Here is a 22,166-nt window from a genome sequence, read left to right as displayed (position 1 = left end):
CCTGAGCCCCCCAAGAGCCCCCCACCTTTCATTTAGATGGGAAAGGGAGGCACAGAAGGGCTGGGGCGAGGAAATACTAGACAGGAGCTAAGTAGGAGACTGCGCAGGGGGCAGCCAGTAATGGGGGAGTCCCCAGGGGCCGGGCCTGCGGATGGGATCAGCCCCGACTCTGCTTCTACCCCTATTAACCAGACAAAGACAGAAACGATAGACATCGAGTGAGAAAAGCAGTGACTTAGGTGAAATAGAGACCCACAGATGGAGAGATCATGGAAAGAGACAGGGGACAGAGAGAGAGAGAGAAAGAGAGAGAGAGAGAGACAGGCAGATTCATAGACAAAGACAGAAAAAGAGTAGGCAAGGTTGAGACCGGCATGTGGCAACTTAGGGACAGAGCAGGAGATAGAGACACAGACCTAGAACGGGAGGGACAGGACAGACCCAGAAAGGGCCACCCCCTAGGGAGACCCCGGGCTGCCCCGTCGGGGGACGCGCCAAGAGCTCCCCCACCCCGCCCCCGTCGTGCCTGGGCCGTGACTTCAGAGTCCGCGCGGATTCTATAAATGGCCAAGCGGCCGCGGGCCGGGGGCGGAGCCGAGTGAGTCAGGGCCTCGCGTCACCGCAGGCCGCCCCGGCCAGGCCCCGCCGCCGGCCCCGCCCCTCCTCGGCCGCCAGGGGGCGCCAGCCACCTGCTCCGCCGAGGCGCGGGTTCTCACTTGCGCAGTAGCGGCTTGTGGCCCCGCCGGGGGCCGCTCAGCGTGGACGGGATCCCGGAATCTGCGCGTTCGAGTCCTGGCTGCGTCACTGTCGTGCTGTGTAACGCCAGGCGGTGGGCTTCACCTCTCTGTGCCTCATATAGACCCCAACCCAGAAGGCTGTTGGGAGGAATGCGTTGACGACCCGATGCACTTAGAATATAGCAGGAGCTAATTGTTAGCTCATTCGATCTATTTTAGTCACCTTGTCCTTAGCATATTGGTTTAGCCCAGTGGTTCTCGAACAGGAAAGATCTGCTTCACACACACCCCGGAGGGGCATTCGGCAGTGTCTGGAGACATTTCTGCTTGGCAAGACTAAGGGGGTGCTCAAGGCATCTAATAGGTAGAGGCTGGAGATGCTGCTTAAAGTCCTAGGAGGCCCAGGAGAGACTCCTCCACCCAGGAAGAATGATCCAGCCTTGACGTGGACAGCGCTGAGGGTGAGGAACCCTGACAGCCTGGTAGCATTAGGGACAGGGGTCTGGCTTCAAATTTTCTGTCACTGACTCTGTGTGACACTCGGAAAGGGATTCCACACCCCGTGCCTCAGTTTCCCCATCTGTAAAGTGCACATGATAACAGCATCCATTTCTGAGGGTGTTGTGAAGCATGAGTTGTTACAGGTATAGTACTTGTAACAGGGCCTGACATAAGGGGCTGCTGTCATTAGCATATCACAGCTGCGCCCCTAGCATGTGGACACCAAATTAATTGCATGTCCTTAACGTATCCTCAGTATATGGCAGTTTGCTGACATGTCATCCAAGTGTCCCTAACATCGCCTTGACATAAGTGTCATGGTGTGGTCATGTCATCCACCTCTGTGTGGTCCAGGGGTGAGATCTGGCCAGATGGGGCTGTTTGCAGGTGTCCCCTCTAAAGCTCCCCCTGGCTGGGACAGGAGAAATACAGGGGTGTCCATGGCCTGAAACCTGCTAACACAGTGACTCCATGGCAACCCCACAGGTAGTTGGAGAGGATAATATCCAGGATCTCTGTTCCCCCAGATCCTTCTGAGGGGCTGGAAAGGACAGAGGTGGGGTGCCAGATGCTCATTGGAAATATTGCTGTTATCCTGAGGCCTTCCCTGGGCCAGGCACTGCATGCTGGACATGCAGTATCCATTAGTCCATTTTACAGATGTGGCAACAGAGGCCCACTATAGCCTGTTGGTGTCTGGAGTTAAACCCAGGATGGTGCTCACTAAGCTACCATGGACTGCAGAAAGAGGAAGAGAGATGACCTCAATGAGAGGAGAGATGGGCTTAGTGATGGACACAGAGGAAACCAGGAGGCCCAGCCAGAGGGCCAATGAACAGTGGAGGGTCAGGAAGGTTGGGAAAAGCTTCATCTCTTTTGAACAAGCGCCCCCCCTCCCGCCCCCCAAATAATAACCCAGGCTGCCCCCCTAGGTGGAAACAATGACACAATCAGCTCCCAATACCAAGGCCCTGACATCACGGGGGGAGGGGCGGGGGGGGAGGGTGGCCGAGGTGGGGGGTGCCCCGCCCCTTGGCAGGCCCCTTTGGCCAATGGGAAGGCCTTGGAAGAGGCCCGGGCCGCCTCCGGAGCTTCAAAAACGTGTGAGGAGGGAAGAGGTTGCAGACGGAGCCTAGCTGCTGCCTTGTCCTCGGCACTACTGCCACCCGTGCCCACCACCAGCCAGCATGTCCTCTGCTCACTTCAACCGGGGCCCCGCCTATGGGTTGTCCGCTGAGGTCAAGAACAAGGTAAGGCTCCCGTCTGTGGGCTGTCAGCTGAGGTCAAGAACAATATAGGGCCTCTGCCTGGCCCACACACCCTGGCAGGCCAGAGGCCCTGCTCTTGGGGTTCCCTGGACCCCCTCTTGCCTATCCCGTGTGACTTGGAATCAGAGAGGGAAAAAGGACAAATCTAGGGTCGGGACTGCCTTATTCCCCATCCTGAGCATCCCAGAGCCCTCAGCTACTGTTGGGGGACAGGTAAAATGGAGGGCACACAGGCAACCACGGGTAAACTGAGGTGATCTGTCCCCTGTAAAGACCCCCACTTGATCAGAGTCTCCTGTTAACCCGTCCCCTGTTCCTTTTGTGTTCCTGGGGGGCTGGGAAAGGACTCGATTTTCCTCACACACACCCCCATCTCAAAAAGAAACCGGGGAGTGCTTGAGAGTTGGGGTTCTGGGGAAGTGAGGCCCACATGGCGAAGGAGATCCTGAAGGGAGAGGGAGACAGCCGGGAGGTCAGAGACTGAGCATTAGGGACCTGGCAGGGGTCTCCTAATTTTGTGCTGGGAAAACATCCGGGTACCGCCCTTGTGCTATGGATCGCTAAACTGAGGTTCAGAGAGGAGAGGCGAGTAGCTAGGGTTCGACATAAGGGAGTTGCAGAGCTAGGATCCTGGCATCGCCCTCCGCTGCCACCCGGCCACCAAGGCACACACATCCCGGAGTCGGGTTCAGCTTCTCGGGGGCAGTGAACTTCAACTCACTGGAATGCTCCGTGAGCGCTGCCAGGACAGGAGTCCCAGCCCCATTTGACAGAGGGGAACATCGAGGGCCGGGGGTGGCTTTCCCCAGCGTACAGCGAGGAAGCGGGGGAGCTGGCATTGGATCCTGGGTCGGGGGATCCTCGCGGCTGGAGGAGGGGGCTGGGGGGGCGGGTGCTCGGGCCCGGGCGGGATCCCGGCGCCGCCCCCCTCCCCCCGGCGCCGGCCCCAGAGCCGCGCGAAGCCGCCGCGCCATATAAGGCGGCCTCGGGGAGCCCGGCCCGCGGGGCCGCGCTATATAAGGGCCGGTTTGCTTTATAAAGCCGGGCTGGTGGGGAGGGGGGCGGCAGGGCCGGGGCCAGGTGAGGGGCCTCCCCCTCCTACCTCCTCCTCCTCCCCCAGGGGAAGGGGCAGCTCCGTCCCCTCCACCCGCAGTCTCGGAACCTGTCTGGGCTGGGGCGGAGGGTTCTGGAGAAAGGGAGGTGGGGGGGGCGGGGGGCAGGATGGAGAAGGGGGAAGAGAGCGAGAGACGCCGAGCTTCTGGGAGCCTGAGACTTGAGAGGGACGGATGGGGAGGCTGAGCCAGGAGCCAGATAAGACCGAGACAGGGGATGGAGAGGCCGAGAGAGAGGAGACAGAGGAGCCCCGAGCCCCACCCCCCAGCCAGACACAGGGAGATGGGGACAGGAAGGCAAGGCCGAGGAAGGACAGCTGGAGCTGGGGAGACAGAGACAGAGGGTGCGGGGATGGGGGGGCGGGGAGAGAGAGAGAGAAATACCACCGAGCATGCATGGGGCCAGGAGTAAGACAAAGACAAGTGTGTCCTGTCCTCTGTCCTGTCCCCTCCCCCTCCTCCCCGGAGCCTCCAGCCAGAGCCACAGCCCAGAGGATCAGGACCTGGAGAGACACTGAGGCAGACAGACCTGCAAGACAGAACAGTCCCCTGCAAGGCAGTACTCAGAGCCACGTCCTTAGGGCTCCTCCTCCCCTGCCTGAGGCGCCCAGGCTTCCAGCAGGGGGGTGGGGGGGCAGGACCAGGGGAAGCTAAGCCCCAAGTTTGGCCTGGAGGGGGAACCAAGAGGCCAGGCACCACCCCTCCCAGCTCTAAGTACCCCGCTCTCCACCCCCCTTGTCTGCATTCTCTGGTGCCAAACCTCAGAATGTCCGGAATGGCCCCCTGGGCAGGTGCCACCTCAGTCCTGGCCCATTGCCCACTTCAGCCCCCCCATGGACGCTGGAGCAGAATTGCCTTAGTTGGGAAGGGATGAGAAGACCAGGCCTAGGGAACCTCAGATTGGGTCCCTGGAGCCAACTCTGCTCCCCACTCCATCCTTACCACCTTCTCTGTGTCCCCCATCCCCAGCTGGCCCAGAAGTATGACCACCAGCGAGAGCAGGAGCTTCGAGAGTGGATCGAGGGGGTGACTGGGCGCCGCATTGGGAACAACTTCATGGATGGTCTCAAAGATGGCATCATTCTTTGCGAGTGAGTGGGGCAGACTTTGCCTTGGGGTGCCCCCAACCTGGGCATTCATCTTTACCCCCTCAACCCTTCAAATGACTATGAGCTCAGAGCTGGGTTAGGCACTTGATATCTGAGACCTTGAAATAGCATTGGCACAGCAACATTGTGCCCATTTAACAGGAAAGAAAACTGAGGCCCAGTTAAGTAAAACATATCGCCCAGAGGCCCATGCTGTTCTGACAGAAATGACCAGAATCTAGGCTTGATCACCATGCAGACAGGGCAGGCCCATTTATGGCCTCCAGAGTTCCAAGAAAGAGAGGTCACAGCTAAAAGGCAACAAGGCAACATTGGCTGTTCATTGCTGGCTTGGTGACATGAGAGTTATGCCACAGTAACTTAAGTAGGCCTGGTTTTCTACTCTTCTCAGAACTTAAATCACCAGGAGGAATGAAAATCCACACAGCTCTGAGCCCTGGTTCCAGAGTCCACAGCGACACTAATACTGGATCCAGGACCCTGAGCCCAGTAGGGTCCTGTCTGCATCTCTGAGTCTGACCCAGGACAGGGTGACCGTGATGGCCAGAGAGTGCCTTTTGGGAAGCTTCCCGAAGGTGCAGCCTTACCAAGATCTAGGTGCTGGAAAGGGCAGAGTGGGGGGATCTTATTCTAGCATACCCACTGGGAATAAGGAATAGGGAGACATTGTGATGTTTCTAGCTCAGACAGGATTACCCACCCACTCAGTTATTCATTTGTGCACCAAGAATTTATGGAGCACCTGCTGTGTGCAGGTCTAGGCACTGGGGATAGTGAACAGAACAGATTTAACTCTGAGCTCACATAGAGCTTGGGTCCTCATGGGGGAGATTGATCAATCCATGAAAAAACCCCATACTTGCCTGTGGAGGGAAGTGCCATGGGAAGAGTCAAGGGGGAAAGGATGGAGGGCTGGGGTGGGGAAAAGGTTTGCTGCTTCGTAGAGAATGGTCTAGGAGGTCTTTCAGAAGAGATAACATTTGAGCAGAATCTTGGATGAAGTGAGTGAGGGAGCTGGGAGGGCATCTGAGGAAGGAGTGAGCCAGGCAGGGAGTAGGGTATAGGGAGAGCAGCAGTGCAAAGGCCCTGAGGTGGCAGCAAGCATAGTGTGTTCAAGGAACAGCGAGGAGAGATTAGGGGAAGTGGAGGGAGTTAGCTGGGGGCCAGAAGTTGTAGGGCCTTTCAGTCATGTTAAAGGTTTTAGGATCTTTATTCTGAAGGGAAACCGGGGGCGGGGGGCACTTTTGATCTGGGGAGTAGCTGGAGTTATTTGGAAAAGGCCATTGTAGCTATGAGGGTCTGCAGGGGTCGAGGCGGAACCTGGGAGCCACAGGGGGCCCCTGCAAGAGCACAGGATTGAGGTTCAGACAACTCAGAGCAGCATGGAGGTGGCAAGGAGCCAGGGGCTTCTGGATGTCCTCAGAAGGCAGAGCCAAAGAACCCGCTGAGGGGTTGGGTGTCAAGGAATGGGAGAACCGAATAGGAGAGTCAAGAGCAAGTCTGAGGGTGAGCAGGATGTGTTTACTGAGCCTGGGAGGATGGAAAGAATTGAGGTGGCGAAAGTGGGTGTCAGGAGTCTGGGGTGGGGTGCCTTTGAGATGCCAGGTAGGGAGCTGGATTGGATGGAGAGTGAGAGGCCTGGCTGCGGGGAAATGCTGGGGAGTTGTTGGCATATGGGTGGCATTTTAAAGTCAAGAGACTGGAGGAGCTCGAGGGGGTGAGTGAGGCCAGGGAGGGAAGTTGGGGCCCTGAGCTGCGGGCTCTCCACAGTGCAGTTGCCCCTAAGGGACAAGGAGACTGAGATGCAGTTGCCAGGGAGAGACTCCCGCATAGCAGAGATGAGGGGACTTTCCTCTAGAGACCGGAGCCCAGCTCCTGGGCTTACTTTCCCGTCTCAGTCTTCCCTGGGTGTGCAGGGGATCCCCACCGGGGTGGATCAGGGGGCTTTGGCTGAGCTGGAGGTGGTAGGAAATGGCAAAAATTGACCAGTAGCTGTCATCCTGACCCCTCTTCCCCTGGGGTTGGGCGTGGGTGCTGAGGGGAGCTCACCTTTCCCATTGCCCTCCCCGACGCCTTATAGGTTCATCAATAAGCTCCAGCCAGGCTCCGTGAAGAAGGTCAACGAGTCGACCCAAAATTGGCACCAGGTGAGCCCAGACATCCTTTTTAACTCTTCCCACCCCCACCTCGCGCCCCCTCTGCTACCCCCCCCCCGCCCCGCTAACTTCTGCCTGCCCCCTCCAGCTGGAAAACATCGGCAATTTCATCAAGGCCATCACCAAGTATGGGGTGAAGCCCCATGACATTTTTGAGGCCAACGACCTGTTTGAGAACACCAACCACACCCAGGTGCAGTCCACCCTCCTGGCCCTGGCCAGCATGGTAAGTGTGGCTTGGAGGGGGGTCTGGCGCAGGGGTGCGGGGCTGTGGACAGTCTGAGCTGCGAGTGGGGCCACTTGTGCCCCCCGAGTCCGGTGGAGGTGGCAGGGGGAGAGCAGGTGCCAGGAGGGGACAGTGTGGCCTGGAGGTTCTCTAGTCGAGTCCCTGCTCCCTTCGCCCTCCCCAGGCCAAGACGAAAGGGAACAAGGTGAATGTGGGGGTGAAGTACGCAGAGAAGCAGGAAAGGAAATTTGAGCCCGAGAAGCTAAGAGAAGGACGGAACATCATCGGGCTGCAGGTACTGGCCCCTTCCTCACCTGGGTCCTGCCACTGTGCTGAGCGGGGAGGTCAAGGAGGCCAGGAGGGCACCCAGGTCCCTGCAGGCTTTGGGGCACAGGATATTTGGCTTTAACGCAGATGTATGCTGGGCACCGTGCCTGCCATTTTCGGTACACTAACTTACTTCTCCGACAGCTCTAAGGAGTGGGTGCTGTTATCCTTACACCCTTTACACCGATGAGGAAACAGGTACCCAGAGAAGCTAGGTCAGTTGCCAGGACTGTCTGGGTAATAAGTGGCGGGACTGGGACTCGAACCCTGGAAGTCAGGCCCTGGTGCTCTGAGCCACTTACAGCTCCTGTGACATGCCTTCTCTGGGCCTCAGCTTCTGGAGCCTGAGAGGGGAAGCAGCGCCTCGCTGGAGGGCCGAGCAAGTTTCTGCTGACATGTTATGTCTCATGGCCCGTGGTGAGGCTCTGCAAGCCTTGGGATGATTCTCCTTCTGGCTTCCTAGATGGGCACCAACAAATTTGCCAGCCAGCAGGGCATGACGGCCTATGGCACCCGGCGCCACCTCTATGACCCCAAGCTGGGCACGGACCAACCCCTGGACCAGGCCACCATCAGTCTGCAGATGGGTACCAACAAGGGAGCCAGCCAGGTGTGTGTGGGGACCTTGGGGGGCTGTTGGGGGTGCCCCTGCCCTCCACTGTCCCCACAGCCTGACTGATCCACCCTCTACAGGCCGGCATGACTGCACCCGGGACCAAGCGACAGATCTTCGAGCCAGGGCTGGGCATGGAGCATTGTGACACACTCAACGTCAGCCTGCAGATGGGCAGCAACAAGGGGGCCTCACAGCGGGGCATGACAGTGTATGGGCTGCCGCGTCAGGTTTATGACCCCAAGTACTGCCTGACGCCTGAGTACCCAGAGCTGGGCGAGCCTGCCCACAACCACCACCCACACAACTACTATAACTCTGCCTAGGGCCCTGGGCACCCCCCCCCCCCGCCTTCCCCCCAGGGAGGCTGGCTGCTGCTCTTGGCAGGGCTGAGCTGGCCCTGCCGACCCCCTCCCCCTGCATGGCGTCCTCCAGCCCCCTGGCACCTGCCTACAGGGTTAGCATTCGGGGGGACAGACTGGGGGGCGTGTGGGGGGGCAGGGGGCCCTCCTCCCTGGAGCGCTGCAGGATCCACCATCGAGCCGGGTGTTCCCAACAGCACCCAAAGGACGCACTGAGCAAAGCTACCCCAGCTGTCCCCCCACTCCCTCACAGGTGGGTACCCCAGGACAAGAGGTCCCCCCCAAGCAGAACCCCCAGAGCCCAGGCTCGGCCTGCCCCCACCCCATTCCCACAGTGGGAGCAAACTGCATGCCCAGAGACCCAGCGGACACACGCGGTTTGGTTTGCAGCGACTGGCATATGTGGATGTGACAGCGGCGTTTGTTAACGCGAGCACTTTCTTTTTCTATTTCACTGGAGCACAATAAATGGCTGTAAAATCATTGTCTCAGGGCTGCTCTGTCCTGGAGCCTGGGTGGCTCTTGCACACGTGCAAACAGCCTTGCTTAGATACACTCCATCTCCCACATGCACATTGTCACAGGCACACACAAAAACTTATGAGATACACATATGGAGCTCACAGCCACCTGGCTGGACCCAGGACAGGAACTCACAAACAAAATCTGCACTCACGCATTACTTTTGTGTATATGGTATGTGCATACTCTGCAGCCTTAGGCACACATACATATTCCCCCTTCAGATATACACATACAATACGCACTCCCACTCAGGACACATCAACACACACCTTTGCACACATACGCAATATCGACACACACATGCTCAGCCCTCATGTGCCTTTCTGAGAAGCCTGTGGGTTGTGAAAAAGAGCCCAAGCACTGGGACAGGCTAGATGGGATCACGGTCCTGCTTCCCACTAGCTGGGTCACCTAGGGCAACTCACCCTCCCTAGGCCTGTTTTCCCCCTCAGGAAAATGAAGACAGGGAGCCTCCAGGGGACATGGGGAAGCTAAAAATGAAACCATGCCTCCAGACAGGATGACATTTGGCACTGATCAATGAGAATGGACAAGCTGAGTCCTGGAGGCCGGTGTAGGCAGGTGGAACCGTTTCACCCTGAAGTGGATTGTGGGCGGGCAGCGGGGGGGGTGGGGGGGGCACAAGGCAGTGGAGGATGAGCACATTGGGGACCCAGAGCAATGGCCCTTTAAAGACTGGCACAGAGCAGGTGAGTAGCAGACTGCCTGGCACGGTGGCCCTGTGTGCCCGGCTCACTCTCTGCCCTCTGCTTAGGGCTGATTCCCAAGCTTGGCCTGCCAGCCCAGGGCCCCAGGAATGTGTACAGCCCCAACTTCCCCACATTTCAGAGGGGATCCTGTCCTCCCCGGGATGTGGGCCCTAGCTGTCCTAAGGACAGGATGCAGCCATGCCGGAGTAGGGGGGTGGGATGGGGTGGTGGTGGTTACAGAACAGGGGTCCCCCTGCTTTCCTCGTAATAGGGGATGAAGCTGGAACACAGGGACTTGCAGAGACAGACACCAGAAGACCCGCATGCACAGACGCACACAGCCCCTGGGGCCTCGTAAAAGGGATTCCAGGCGCTCTTGGCCTGGCTAGTGCAAGTCCGGCTCCCCCAGGGCCGGCATGGGGAAGCTATGCTGAGGAGGATCCATGCCTGGCCCAGGGCCCTGCCTCCTCGGGAAAACAGCACCATATTAGCACTTGGCTTGTGTGACTGGGGTAGGCGGGCCCTGGAAGCCGGAGGCATGAGCCCCCTTTCTGCTGGACCCCTGAGGACACCCTCCACCCAGGCGCCTGTCCACGGCTCTGCCTATGCCCGCTGGTTCCTGCCTGGGCCAGAGGACCTTAGCCAGGACTTTGGAGGCGGATGTGGGGACAGCAGGAAAGGGCATGTCAGGGCAAGGGGCACATGCCAGACCCAGGGCCTAGTGGCCAAGGCTTTCAGCCAGCTCGACATCTCCCTCGGCTGTTCACACCCCTTACTGCCCTGAGTGGGTCTCAGCGTCACTCAAACCCAGGCACTGTGCTAGGCCCCTCTAGCCTCAGTATGGCCCCAGAAGGTTCCATTATCCTTCCTGCAATACTAACAAGGAATGCAAAGCGCAGGTCACCTGCTGCCCTGGCTCGAGGCCCTGGCCAGATGCAGGTGCTGATCAGCCCCGCTGCCAGAGCATCGGGACCTCCATAACTGTAAGGCCGTCTGAGGGCACCATACAATGCACAGGTGTTCACCAACAGCCAGGTTTTTTTTTTTTTAATTTTTATTTATTTATGGTAGTCACAGAGAGAGAGAGAGAGAGAAAGAGAGAGAGGCAGAGAAATAGGCAGAAGGAGAAGCAGGCTCCATGCACCGGGAGCCCAACGTGGGATTCGATCCCAGGTCTCCAGGATCGCGCCCTGGGCCAAAGGCAGGCGCTAAACCAGTAGCGGCGCCACCCAGAGATCCCAGCAGCCAGGTTCAAAAATGCATTTTTTTCCAAAACCATCAAGCAATTCACTCAATTCTGACACGACCTAGAGACAGCATCAGACCTCATAAGATAAAGGCTCAGGAGACTGTCCCTCCACTTTCAGGTCCATTGCTAAGTCCAGGTTGTCACCTGTGTTTCTGATTGAACAGCAAGAGATCTGAGATTCCCATGTCCACCTCTTCAGATTTGATTAATTTACTAGAGTGGCTCACAGAACTCAAACATTGTATTTTATTAGGTTACCATTTATTAGAAAAGAATATAAATCAGGAACAGCCAGATGGAAGAGGTGCATGGGCGACAGTGTGGGTAAGGGTGTAGAGCTCCCACACCCTCTCCATGTGCCCACTCTCCCAGCAGCACCACGGCCCCCAACCCCGAGCTCATCAAATCTTGTTGGAAGATTTTTTTTTTTTTTTTTTTTTTTTTAAGATTTCAAAGAGTGAGCAAGTGCATTAGCAGGGCAGAGAGAGAGGCAGCAGCAGACTCCCTGCTGAGCTGGGAGCCAACTTGGGACTCGATGCCGGGACCCCAGGATCATTACCTGAGCCAAAGGCAGACACCTAAGTGACTGACTGAGCCACCCAGGCACCCCTTGCTGAAGTTTTTATACAGCTTAACCTGTAGCTCCTGCTTCCCTTCCTCAGAGGTTGTGGGTGTTACAGAGGGTCCCATGCAGTGATCACTTTCTGGTGACCAGCATCAACTCAGGTGTGATCAAAAGGGGCACCTTTGAGTGACAAAAGACATTCCTATCATTTAGAAAGTTGCAAGGATTTGAGGAACTCTGTGCCAGGAACTAAGGACAAAGGCCAATATTTATTGTATCACACATGTGCATCTGGCCCCACCTCCAGCCTTCAGTGACCTCTCGCCACCCTTAGAGAAAAAAATCCCTTTCAGAGACCCTTACTCTTCTACCCCCAAGGAGGCCATGAGCTGTTCCCTCAGCCTGGACCCTGGACTCAGAAGACAGACTCGGGGTTATGAAGCCAGGCCTCCTGGGTTCAAGGCCCAGTTCTGCAGCCTTCTGGCTGTGGGACCTTAGGCCAGTGACTTCCCATCTCAGCCTAATTCCTCACCTGTGAGTCTGGAGCATCTGCCTCACAGTGGGGTAAGGTGGGCAAGCCTGACAGCAGCTTCTGGTACAGGGTGGGCCTTGAGTGTTGCTCCTTTTGCCGCCCTTCCCCCCGCCCCAGCCCCCGGAAGCCTTCTCTAATTACCCTGGCCAACCCCCCATCCCACCCCAGGCTCCACTGGCCCCATTTTGTTGTGCCTGAAGATGTCTGCCTGGCCAGATGTCTGCAGGTTCATGGCCCATGTTCCCTGGGCCCAGCACTAGCCTGGTTTTACCACAAATGCCTGTTGGGTGGACAAAATGGGCAGTTTGGGCTAACCAAACCCGATTTCTGATGGCCTGCTAGGCCACCTCCGAATGCCTCAGTCTCCTCCTCTCCCTCACTGAGCCCCTGGGCCTGACCCAGAACCCAGGAAATCACAGAGAGGCAGGAGTTTGCATCCGCTGCTTTATTTAAGGGCTGGTGACTGACAGCTATCCCTGGCCCCGCCCCTTCCTCCTCTACAAAAGCAACTAAATGGGAAAGGGGCTATTCTGCTAGGGCCCAAGGGGACTATGGGACTGTGGCTCTGAATCTCAGGCCACAGGCCTTGGAAGGCAGGGGAGGAGGGAGGGCAGTCCAGTTCAAATGGGCAAGGTGCTGGTGAGGTGGGTGAGGAGGCTGGAGAGTCCCGAGGCTGCCTCTGCTGGCCTTGGCCTTGTCCAGAATGTCAGGACACAGGCTCCGAGGAGGAGCAAGCAAGTTAAAGGCTTTCAGAGCCAAGTGAAGCACTTCAGGCCCCTGGGGTGCCCACCTCACTTCCAGTCAGTGCCCCCAAGCACGCTGCCATGGCCACACTCACAGCCATACACACTCACACCCAGACCCACACCATCCACACGGAGGGCTGTGAAGGCCCTGGACCCACACCCTGGACCCTGGAATGTCTCTGGACTGGTAGCCAGCGGGGCAGGTCCATGGCAGGCGGCACCACCAAGGGAGTGGGTCCTCTGCATTGCTACTGATTGGCTGCCTCGCAGGCATCTATCCAATCACTGTACACATCCACTGGTTCTGACAGATCTGGGCCGCTGAGGTCAAGGGCAACTGGTGGCATGGACCCCTTCCCTGTATACACCTCTCACTGGTGTCAGCCAGATCCCTGCCCCACGCCCTATGGAAGTCAGCAGGTGGCACCTATTCTCCTGGGCAGTCATAGCCATGCACCAGGGCAAACAGCAGGGCCAGAGATGCAGAGACTAGAGTCCTGGCCAGGTGCCTTAGGGCAGCCCACCGGGGAAGGGGAGCCCTGACTGCCCCCCACCCTCACCACCCCACTTTCCGGAAAAAGCCTGGTTTCCCAAGGATACATGTGATGGGCGTCTGGAATTCCTCTAGGCACACGGTACAAGAGATGACTCCGGTGTTGCGGGCACGATCCCTGGAACAGGAGGTGGAGGGACTGGTGAGTCAAGAAGCCTGTGTCTATGGGTGGTGATCCCCCCAACTGGGATGGCCTGGGGCAGGAAGGAGGACAGTGGGGGCAGGGAAGCTGCCTTCTGACTTTGGGAGGAGAGAGGAGGCCCTGTCCCCCACTCACATCTTTACGTCACAAGACTTCTCGTGGTTGCAGAAGGGGCAGGTGAACTGGGTCTCTAAGGTGCCGGTCATCTTCTTTTTGGGGGGTGGCTTCCGTTTGGACTTTCTGCGCCCCATGTCTGTAGGAGGACAAACCTGTGGGACAGGGGCAAAAGTCAGCAACTAGGGGGGCCCCCCAGCTTGAGGCTCTAGGAGGCAGGCTGGGAAGAAGCCCTGGCTGGCCCCTCAGGCTCCGCCTCTGTGGGATGAGGCCCCAGTCCCCACTGCAGGCGGGCGGGCAATCAGGTGCACTCTGGGCAGGGGGGATGGGAGCAGGCTCTGGCATCAGGTGGCCTGAGTTCTAATCACGGCCCACCACTTACTAGGTGACCCCACACTGGTGACTTAAACTCCCTGGGCCTCAGTTTCCTGTCAGTAAAATAGAGCTGAAGTATTTCAGAGGGGTCTTGTGGGGCTGCTGCGACAAATGGTAAGTCAAGGGCTGAGCATAGGACCTGGCCCATTTATCATTGGCATCCACACGGGATGCCGCTGCTCCTGGTGAGGATGACATAAAAGACTCTGACAGACCAGCTACACAAGGCTGGGCAGGGCCTAAGTGCTCAGAAGCTGGTGATTTTAGGAGCAGCTGCTCCTCCTGTCAAAGGGACATGCCAGTGGCACCTAGGAGGAATGACACTCAAGGCATCCGGCAGATCCTCCAGAAGAACTCCTGAGCTGTCTCCCCATGGATAAGGAGCTGTTGGGCAGAGAAGAGGGGACAGGCAACTTGAGGAGAGAAACGCCACATAGCAAGACTGAGCACACATATCTGAGAGCGCCAGCCAGGATTTGGGGACCACACAGGCAGGGGTGAGGGGCAGGCTAAGGAGGGAGCAGGAATAGGTGGGAGGGATTTAGATGGAACCTGGGGGCAGCGAAAGAAAGGATGGAATCACTGCCTTTTGAAGGCATCGAGAACAGGTCAGAGATCTGAATGCAGATGAGGTCAGAACTAGGACAGGGCTGTTGAAGGAGTAGGTGAGACTGAGACACATCAGCGGAGTGAGTGTGGTGAGAGGAGGAAGGATCCAGGATGACTCCTAAGGTGGTGGGGGATGGAGAGGGTGGGTGGGGAAGAAGGTGGCACCATTCTCTGATGTCTAAAGTACAGGAAGAATGAGATGTTGGGGGGAAATGATGGGATCAAGTGCCAGAGAGACATCGAGGGACAGATATCTTGGAAGCAGGGGCTAACACCGAGCACAACTCCCACACCAGGCACTGTGCTCAGGATTCTACAAGCACCAGACCTGGGAGTGTCTTCCCAAGGTGCTTTCCCCTCTTGCCACCCCCCCTCCACCCCCCTCCTGGGTGGCTTTAGCTTCATCCCACTCTGACATGGGAGGCTGGCAGCCTGCCAGAAAATACCACCAGAATTTCACTCAGATTTAGCAATTGCTCTCTATGTCCCGCCCTCATTCTTAACTTGGAGCGTTCCCAATTCTTTGAGTAAACAGAAGTAGTCAGTGGAGAACATCCACAAGCCCCCAGGACCCCTCCATTCTGCCCTCCTTCTTCTGCTATGGAAGAATGTCCATGCTCTTCTGGATCCCAACATCACATTTTCTCTTTCAACTAGATCATTAACAGACACAGCTATTAAACACATCATTAAAAACAATCAGCTCTTGGGGTGCCTGGATGATGGTTCTGTCGGTTGAGCACAGACTCTTGATTTCAGCTCAGGTTATGATCTCAGGACCCAGAGATGGAGCCCCATGTAGGACTTTGCACTCAGTGCAGAGTCTGCTTGGGATTCTGTGTCTCCTTGTGCCCCTCCCACCACTCTCGCACTCTCTCTAAAAATAGAAAAAACAAAAAAAACACAACCATCTCTTCATTCTGGGGGCTTATCTAGCAGAACTGTCTGTACTGTCTTCATTTGTTTCCTCCTATTCTCCCTCTACCTCCTCACCATTCTGCTCACCCCAAGGGGCAGGCCCCCTCCTCCTCAGGGCACTGGACACACTGGTCACTAGTCCTAACCTTTCCATGTGGTTCTCAGGATTCTGCACTCTGCTCAAGCCTCAATGGGGGCTCCTTTCAGTTTCTGCTGCTGCTGTTGCCCCCGCCCTCCAGCCCCAACTTCTCTAATGGTACATGAGCCCATAAGCTCAAGCTTTGGGGTCCACTTCATTTGCACTCACCTGCATGGAGATCTCACCCAGCCTCAGGGCTTCAAATGCCCCTGCTATACTGATGCCCCCCGATTTACCATCCTCAGTGTCTCCTCTCAACTGCAGACTGGCTCATTTAACTGCCTTGGCTACACCTTCACCTGATGCTAACACACGTTCATACATAACCCATTCAAAAACAAGCTGCTGACACCTCAACACTCTTTCAGTCTTCCCCATGCCAACAGATAGCAAATCCCTCTATCCAAAAACCTTGGACTCACCCTCAATTCCTTTCTCTCCTTCTCACACCCCTTATCTGATCCTGATCCTGCTGCTCTACCTCTATAAGACATCCAGAGTCTGCCCACTTCTCACCAAGACTATAGTTGGAGTCCTAGTCATGCTCACACAGCCTCCCTGTTGGTCTCCCTGCATCTCCCACCCCACTTACCTCCCTCCAAATGTAAATTCTATGGTAGCAGGGATTTCTGTCTTTCCTTTGTATCAACAGAGCCAAGAACTGCTTGGTGGCCCAGAGCTGGCACTCAACAAACCTTAAATGGATGAATGAATGAACCAATGCCAGGGCCTCCGCTCATGACAGCAACGCTGCAATCAAGGCAGGCAAAGTGTCTACTCCTGTGGAACCTCTATTCTAGTAGAGGAAGAAAGACCCTTAACTTAATAAGTGAAATAGTTTCGATTATCAGTAAGTGCTATGAGATTAATCAATCAGCACTAAGCGAATACTTCTGGAACCTGGCGATTTCATGTAAGAGTGGGGTGCGAGGGCAGCCCCGGTGGCTCAGCGGTTTAGCCCCTGCCTTCGCTCCAGGGCCTGATCCTGGGGACTCAGGATCGAGTCCCATGTCGGGCTCCCTGCATGGAGACTGCTTCTCCCTCTGCCTGCGTCTCTGCCTCTCTCTCTCATGAATAAATAAATAAAATTAAAAAAAAAAGAGGGGGGTGCGAAGGACCCTTGGGGTTAACGTCATTTAAGCTGAGGGCCGAATGATGAGAGAAGGCAACCACGCAAAATAGTCCAAGCTGACAGAACAGCAACTGCAAAGGCTCTGGGGGCAGAGGCAGCTTTTTTCCCCCCAGAAAGAGAAAGATTGGTACAGCTGGAGCTCAGTGCGCCATGGGGAGAAAAGGGTACGAAATAGGACAGCAGAGGAAATGGGACCCCAAAGGTGTGGCCAGTTCTACAGCCCACGCTCTCACCTGCTCCCAGCGGTGTTTTGTTTTCCCAAAGGCTGGGAAAGGTACCACCTGTAACAGAATCATCTGCGGGGGGATGAGGTGGAGGTGGGGATTGCTCAAAAAAAATGCAGATTCTGAACCTCATCTCAGATCTGCCCCGAGGGGAACGGGCTGGGACGCACTATTTGCCTTCTGCTGAATCCCCAGCGTGGGTAGTGCCTGGTATGCATTAAGCGCTCAATAACTACTTGTTGAATGAATAAGTAAGTCTCCTGAATCAGAAGGTATGGACGGGTCCCGGAATCTCCTCTTACCCGGCGGCTGCAGTACCCCCGACCCCACACCAGAATGGGGTCTGGCCGTACACAAAGCTCCAGGGCCTTAGCCTGCCCCGTGGCGACCTAGGTCCGAGCGCGCCAAAGTCGCCTGGAAAAGGGATCAGTCCCCAGCCCTGCCGTGACTCACGAGACGGCGGGGGAGCGGTCCCTCCAAGCTCACCGAGGCTTCCGCGACGCCTCCCGCCGGGCGCCGGTGGGAGCCAGGCCACCCAGCAGCGGCGCTTGGCGGGCTGGGGTCCGGGGGAGTCAAGCTCCCCGGTAGTCCACCCCCCAAACCCGGGGTCCTCGACGCCTCCTCTTGGGCCCCGGCTGCGCCCCCGAGTAGACGAGCGCCCCGTCACGCCAGGCCCCAACGCCCACCAGCGCGAACCGTCACCTACACTCCTCTCCCCTCGTTGCGACGGCCTCGTTCACCCGGGAGACAGCGGCTTCCGCCTCCCGCCGGAAGCGGAAACCCCTCACCTCTTCTCACCCGCGGCCAGGACCGCCCACCGAGCAGCCCCGCCTCCCCAGCGCACGTGCGTACTCGCGTCCCGGGCCGGGCGGCGGGGTCGCAGCGCGCCTGCGCGAGGGCGCCTGCGCTTCTGACTGGTAGTGCGCCCCCGCGCTTCTGGTGAGTTCCCGGGGGTGGCGGTTACCGCCTTTCGGGAGTGAGAGGTGGTGGCTGGGCCCTCCCGGCGTTGGAAAGGCCAACCCGCCCTTGGCCGCAGCGTCTTGACTTGTCTTTTCTCCCAGCTGGAGCCCCAGCCCCTCGCAGGCCACCTGGATGTCCCCACATGAGGACACATTCCAGTATCTCAGTGCTTAGGAATTGCAAATACCAGTATGCTTGAGTCAGGGTGATGGGGGGCTTGCCCGAGGCTCTTCTCAAACTTTTTTTTTTTTTAAGAGATTTTATTTATTCATGAGAGAGAGAGAGAGAGAGAGAGAGAGAGGGGCAGGCTCCCTGGGGGGAGCCCAGTGTGGGACTTGATCCCAGGCCCTGGGGATCATGACCTGAGCCAAAGGCAGGTGCTCAACCACTAAGCCACCCACCCAGGCGCCTCTCTTCTTAAACTTTGATAAGAGCTTGCGGAGCTTTGTAAAGTTTAGGTCTGACCCATTAGGTCAGGTGCGGGGTCTCAAAGTCTGCACTTCTAAGTAGCTCCCTTTGAGGTCTATGCTGCTAGTCCGTGGACCACACTGAGTGCTGAAGTTATTATTTTTAAAGATTTTATTTATTCATGAGAGAGGCAGAGAGACAGGCAGAGGGAGAAGCAGGCACCATGCAGGGAGCCCGATGTGGGACTCGATTAGGGGTCCCCAGGATCAGGCCCTGGGCTGAAGGCAGCGCTAAGCCGCTGAGCCACCCGGAGTGCCCTGAGTGCTGAAGTTATAATAGAAAAGGTTGAAGAGGCCTACAAAGACCAGATCACGTGACGTCTTGTGGGCCATATTAAGGACTGTTCAGGAGTTGGAGGAGAAAGGAATAAGATTTTACGATTCCCACAATTTAAGAAAGAGGCTGGACATAAAGGATCGGTTACTATGCTCTGCGGCTCAGCATAAAAGAATGTGTGGATCTCAGAGGGTATGATGGTGGAGGGGGCTGCCAAACTGGTCTGAGGCTTGGGAAGGCTGCTCTGGGAGGCTGAGCCTCAAGTTGAAATAGAAGACTGAAAAGGAGTTACACAGAAATAGTACCTGCAGAACATCTAATGGAGTGAAGGAGAGAAGGGAATAAAAAAAAAAAACAAAACAAAACAAAACAAAAAAAACGACTCCCACTGGAGCTCCTGTGTCTGGAGCTGCCTCTCAGGGAGATGATTTGGAGGAGAAATAAAGGGTTGTGCTCTAGCCATGAAACAAGCAGAGAGGTGTGGAACGGGCCACTGGAAGTGAAATCTGGAGCTCAGGTGAAGAAGGATCTGAATGTGATTTTGGGAATCATTCACCCATGGAGGTTATTTGAAGCCTTGGATCCAGAGGAGGTCTCCTGGTTTCAGGGTGAGGGGAAAAGTATAGCAAAAGAAGAGGGCTAATAAGGAGATCAGGGGCACCCCATCCTTAGATGTTAGGAGGAGGAGTCTGCAAGAACCTGGGCAGACCAGTGAGGTAGGAGGATAGAGAGGTGGATGTCCTTTCCCAGAAGCCTCCAGAAGAAGGTATTTCAAGACAGGGAGGGTGGTCAGCTATGTCACATGTGTTGAGAGTTTGACTAAGATGAGGAAAGTGAATTGAGTCTGTTGACTCCGCAAGTGTTTGGTCACTGGTGACCTTGATTAGAACTGTTTCATTAGAGTGTTCAGGAAAATAATTTGTAATGAGATGTATTTTTTAAGTTGAGCTATTTTCAAGATATCCCCTAGAGGGCAGTGTTACCTTTGGAACTGACTAGCGGACCCTTTTTCAGAGCTGATACAGACTTGCAGAGGATGGGATCCTACCATAGGTTACCTTGCAACTTGCTATTTACCCTGAATAGTCAAAACACAAGTAGCTTTTGTTTTTAGTAGCTACACAATTCATATTGCAACTCGGCCGTAATATATATGGACAATCCCATATTTGCTTAGGATTGCCGGGTTTGCTTGTTTCTTTTCTTTCTCATTCTACTTCTTTCTATTTCTCTCTCTCTCTCTCATTTTCTCCTACCTTCCTTCCTTCACAGCTTTATTGGGATATAAGTGACGGACAATAAATCGTATGTAGACTATGAAATTTCATATTTTGACATACGTATGTACCCATGAAACCATCACCACAATTAAGATAGTGAACATATCCATCATCCTTGAAAAGTTTCCTCGTGTCTCTTGGTCGTCAGTTCCTGCGCCTGCCCCCAGCCCCTGGCACCATCTGATCCGTTTTCAGTTCTTATAGCTTTGTATTTTTCAGAAAGTCCTGTGAACAGAATCATACATTATGTGTGGTCTTTTGAGTTCAGCTTCTTTTGCTGAGCTTAATTCAGCTTGAGACTTGTCCATATAGTGTCTATCAGTGGTTTATTCAATTTTATCACTGAGTTTTATATTCCATTGTGTGGATGGACCACAGTTGATTTATCTTTGCACCTGTTGATAGACATCGGGTTTGTTTCCAGTTTGGGGCAATTACAAATAGCAGTACTCTGAACCATTTCATTGAGATCTTTGTTTTCATCTATTGTGTTTTATTTCTATACTAAAACATGTGACCCCTCTGGGTTCTATTTTTTGTATACGGTCTGAAGTAGGGCTCAGGCTCTGTCTTCTGGGAAAACTGACCAGGCAAATAACACCTTTCCGTGAAGTTGCAGCGTCGCCTTCAACCTAATCACGTTCTCATGTGTTCTTGAATACGTTTCTGGATTTCCTCTGGATGTTTTCTCTGAGCTCGTGTCCTGTTGTTTTGATGATGGTGCGTTTCGTAAGGCAGGTCTCTCACCTTTTTATTTATGATTCTTGGCCTGCACGGTTGTTGAGGGTGTGGCCTGACCTCCACGACAAGCTGCTAGCCGCAAGAGAATGCTGCTACTGACTGTCCTGGCACCTGGGGTGAAGACTGGAGTGGGGAAGATGATAATATCCATGATGGTTGAGTCACAAGAGGTTGCTTGGGGAGAGTGAGAGGAGGTGAGAACCTGTGAGTGGCTTGAGGAGCTCTGCCATCCTGTTCTTTGACGTTTAGAAGGCATCTTTCTGACAGTGGCTGCGTGCTAGCTGGCGGTGTCCCCTGAGCTGGGTGGAAGGCCTTTGATGACGAGTGTCCGCCCTGCCTTATTCTTTTTGGTGCTCCTTGGGTCCTCAGCTGCCTGGCACAGGGCTTGGTACTTGGCAGCAGTACTTGGTCGTTGTGGAGAAGGGGGTCTGGGTGGCAATCCTGCTCCCTGCCACTCATTCCCTGTGTGATCTTGGATGTGTCACTTCTCCTTTCCATGCTCTGGGCCCTGTGAACAGGGACATTGGGCTAATTCCACACTCTGGGCCCTGTGAACAAGGACATTGGGCTGACTTCTGATTCAGATCCCTGCCTGCCTGGAGCCTCTGAGTCAGTGGGAAGAGGCAGGGTAGCTGTGAACCACCTTCACTGTTGTGGTTAAGACTGAGGGCCTGCCACTTCCTGGGCAAGACTTTGGGCACATCGCTTAATTTGTCAAGTTTGTCTAATGTCCTCAGAGAAGCGAGGATGATTCTGGCCCTTGCCTCATGGGTCAGGGCTAGAAGTGATGGTGTTTTTTGGTACAGAGTTTGGCTGGTAGTAATGCCAGGCAGGTAAACGTGAGCTGGAAGGAACCCAAGACTGGCATTTTGGTCAGAGAGCTTGTTTAATGTTAATAGGATCCTGGGCATCTGTAACAACTTCAACAATATCAACTTCTATAAAGTAGCAAATGGAAGATGCCACTTCCACCAAGTTCCTCTCCCTGGAGGTAATTCAGTTATATTTTGTTCAAGTTGTTATATCATTTCAGTCAGCGGGGCTGACAGTTGGAGCCAAACAAGTGGGTCCCTGCCAGGTAGCAGCTGAAGTGACAGTTGAGGGCGGGCCAAGGCAGCAGTTTCTGTGACCTGCTTATGGCTGGATGGCTCAGGCAATGTGTGGGTGGGTGTTACTCAACTCTCCCCCCCAGGGGAACTGGGCTTCTCTGCAGCTTTCGACTCAGGATGAACATTCTGCTTTCAGCACTTATTGTAAGAAACAGACCCTGACATATTTCTGCTTCTGGAAGTTTTCCTGCATATGTACTTGCACAGATGTACACAAGCACGGGTCCGGGGGTATCCGCTAAAGCTGTTTTGGAAAGAGGGAAAGGCTGGAAAAGATTTCAGTGGGTCCCAGCCAGGAGCCCAGGGCATAAGGTGGAAACTATCATAGAGAAGGGCTGTCCTACTTTTGGGAATGTATCCAATTTGTCATACAAATGTATTTGTACAT

The 22,166-nt window shown here is 55.4% G+C and overlaps 2 protein-coding genes across 7 annotated transcripts; one reads left to right on the top strand and one right to left on the bottom strand.

The window, feature by feature from the left end:
- The first annotated feature begins 2,326 nt into the window (after positions 1-2,326).
- CNN1 (calponin 1) lies at positions 2,327-8,895 on the top strand. 2 transcript variants are annotated; one of them, XM_025457635.3, is made up of 7 exons: positions 2,327-2,488; positions 4,588-4,709; positions 6,808-6,874; positions 6,972-7,109; positions 7,294-7,404; positions 7,900-8,046; positions 8,130-8,895. In XM_025457635.3, exons 1-7 carry the CDS (start codon positions 2,426-2,428, stop codon positions 8,373-8,375), a joined length of 894 nt encoding a protein of 297 aa, XP_025313420.1. In that variant the 5' UTR covers positions 2,327-2,425; the 3' UTR covers positions 8,376-8,895. The 2 variants fall into 2 exon arrangements, with proteins under 2 accessions (XP_025313420.1, XP_025313419.2); XM_025457634.3 differs by lacking the exon at positions 2,327-2,488 and adding an exon at positions 3,758-3,915.
- A 3,527-nt stretch (positions 8,896-12,422) lies between these two features.
- ELOF1 (elongation factor 1) lies at positions 12,423-17,795 on the bottom strand. Of its 5 annotated transcripts, none has more exons than XM_025457637.3 (4): positions 17,651-17,794; positions 13,569-13,702; positions 13,339-13,409; positions 12,423-13,051 (listed from the first exon to the last, which is right to left on the bottom strand). In XM_025457637.3, the coding sequence occupies exons 2-4, from the start codon at positions 13,682-13,684 to the stop codon at positions 12,987-12,989; spliced, it is 252 nt and encodes an 83-aa protein (XP_025313422.1). In that variant the 5' UTR covers positions 13,685-13,702; positions 17,651-17,794; the 3' UTR covers positions 12,423-12,986. The 5 variants fall into 5 exon arrangements, with proteins under 5 accessions (XP_025313422.1, XP_048954434.1, XP_048954435.1 ...); XM_049098477.1 differs by having other exon boundaries at positions 17,647-17,768; XM_049098478.1 differs by having other exon boundaries at positions 17,398-17,713.
- Positions 17,796-22,166: the final 4,371 nt, after the last annotated feature.

This window comes from Canis lupus, chromosome 20 (assembly GCF_003254725.2).
Source record: "Canis lupus dingo isolate Sandy chromosome 20, ASM325472v2, whole genome shotgun sequence".
NCBI lineage: Eukaryota > Metazoa > Chordata > Mammalia > Carnivora > Canidae > Canis > Canis lupus.
The sequence above is the reverse complement of the archived record's forward strand: the minus strand, read 5'-3'. Positions and strand labels throughout refer to the sequence as shown.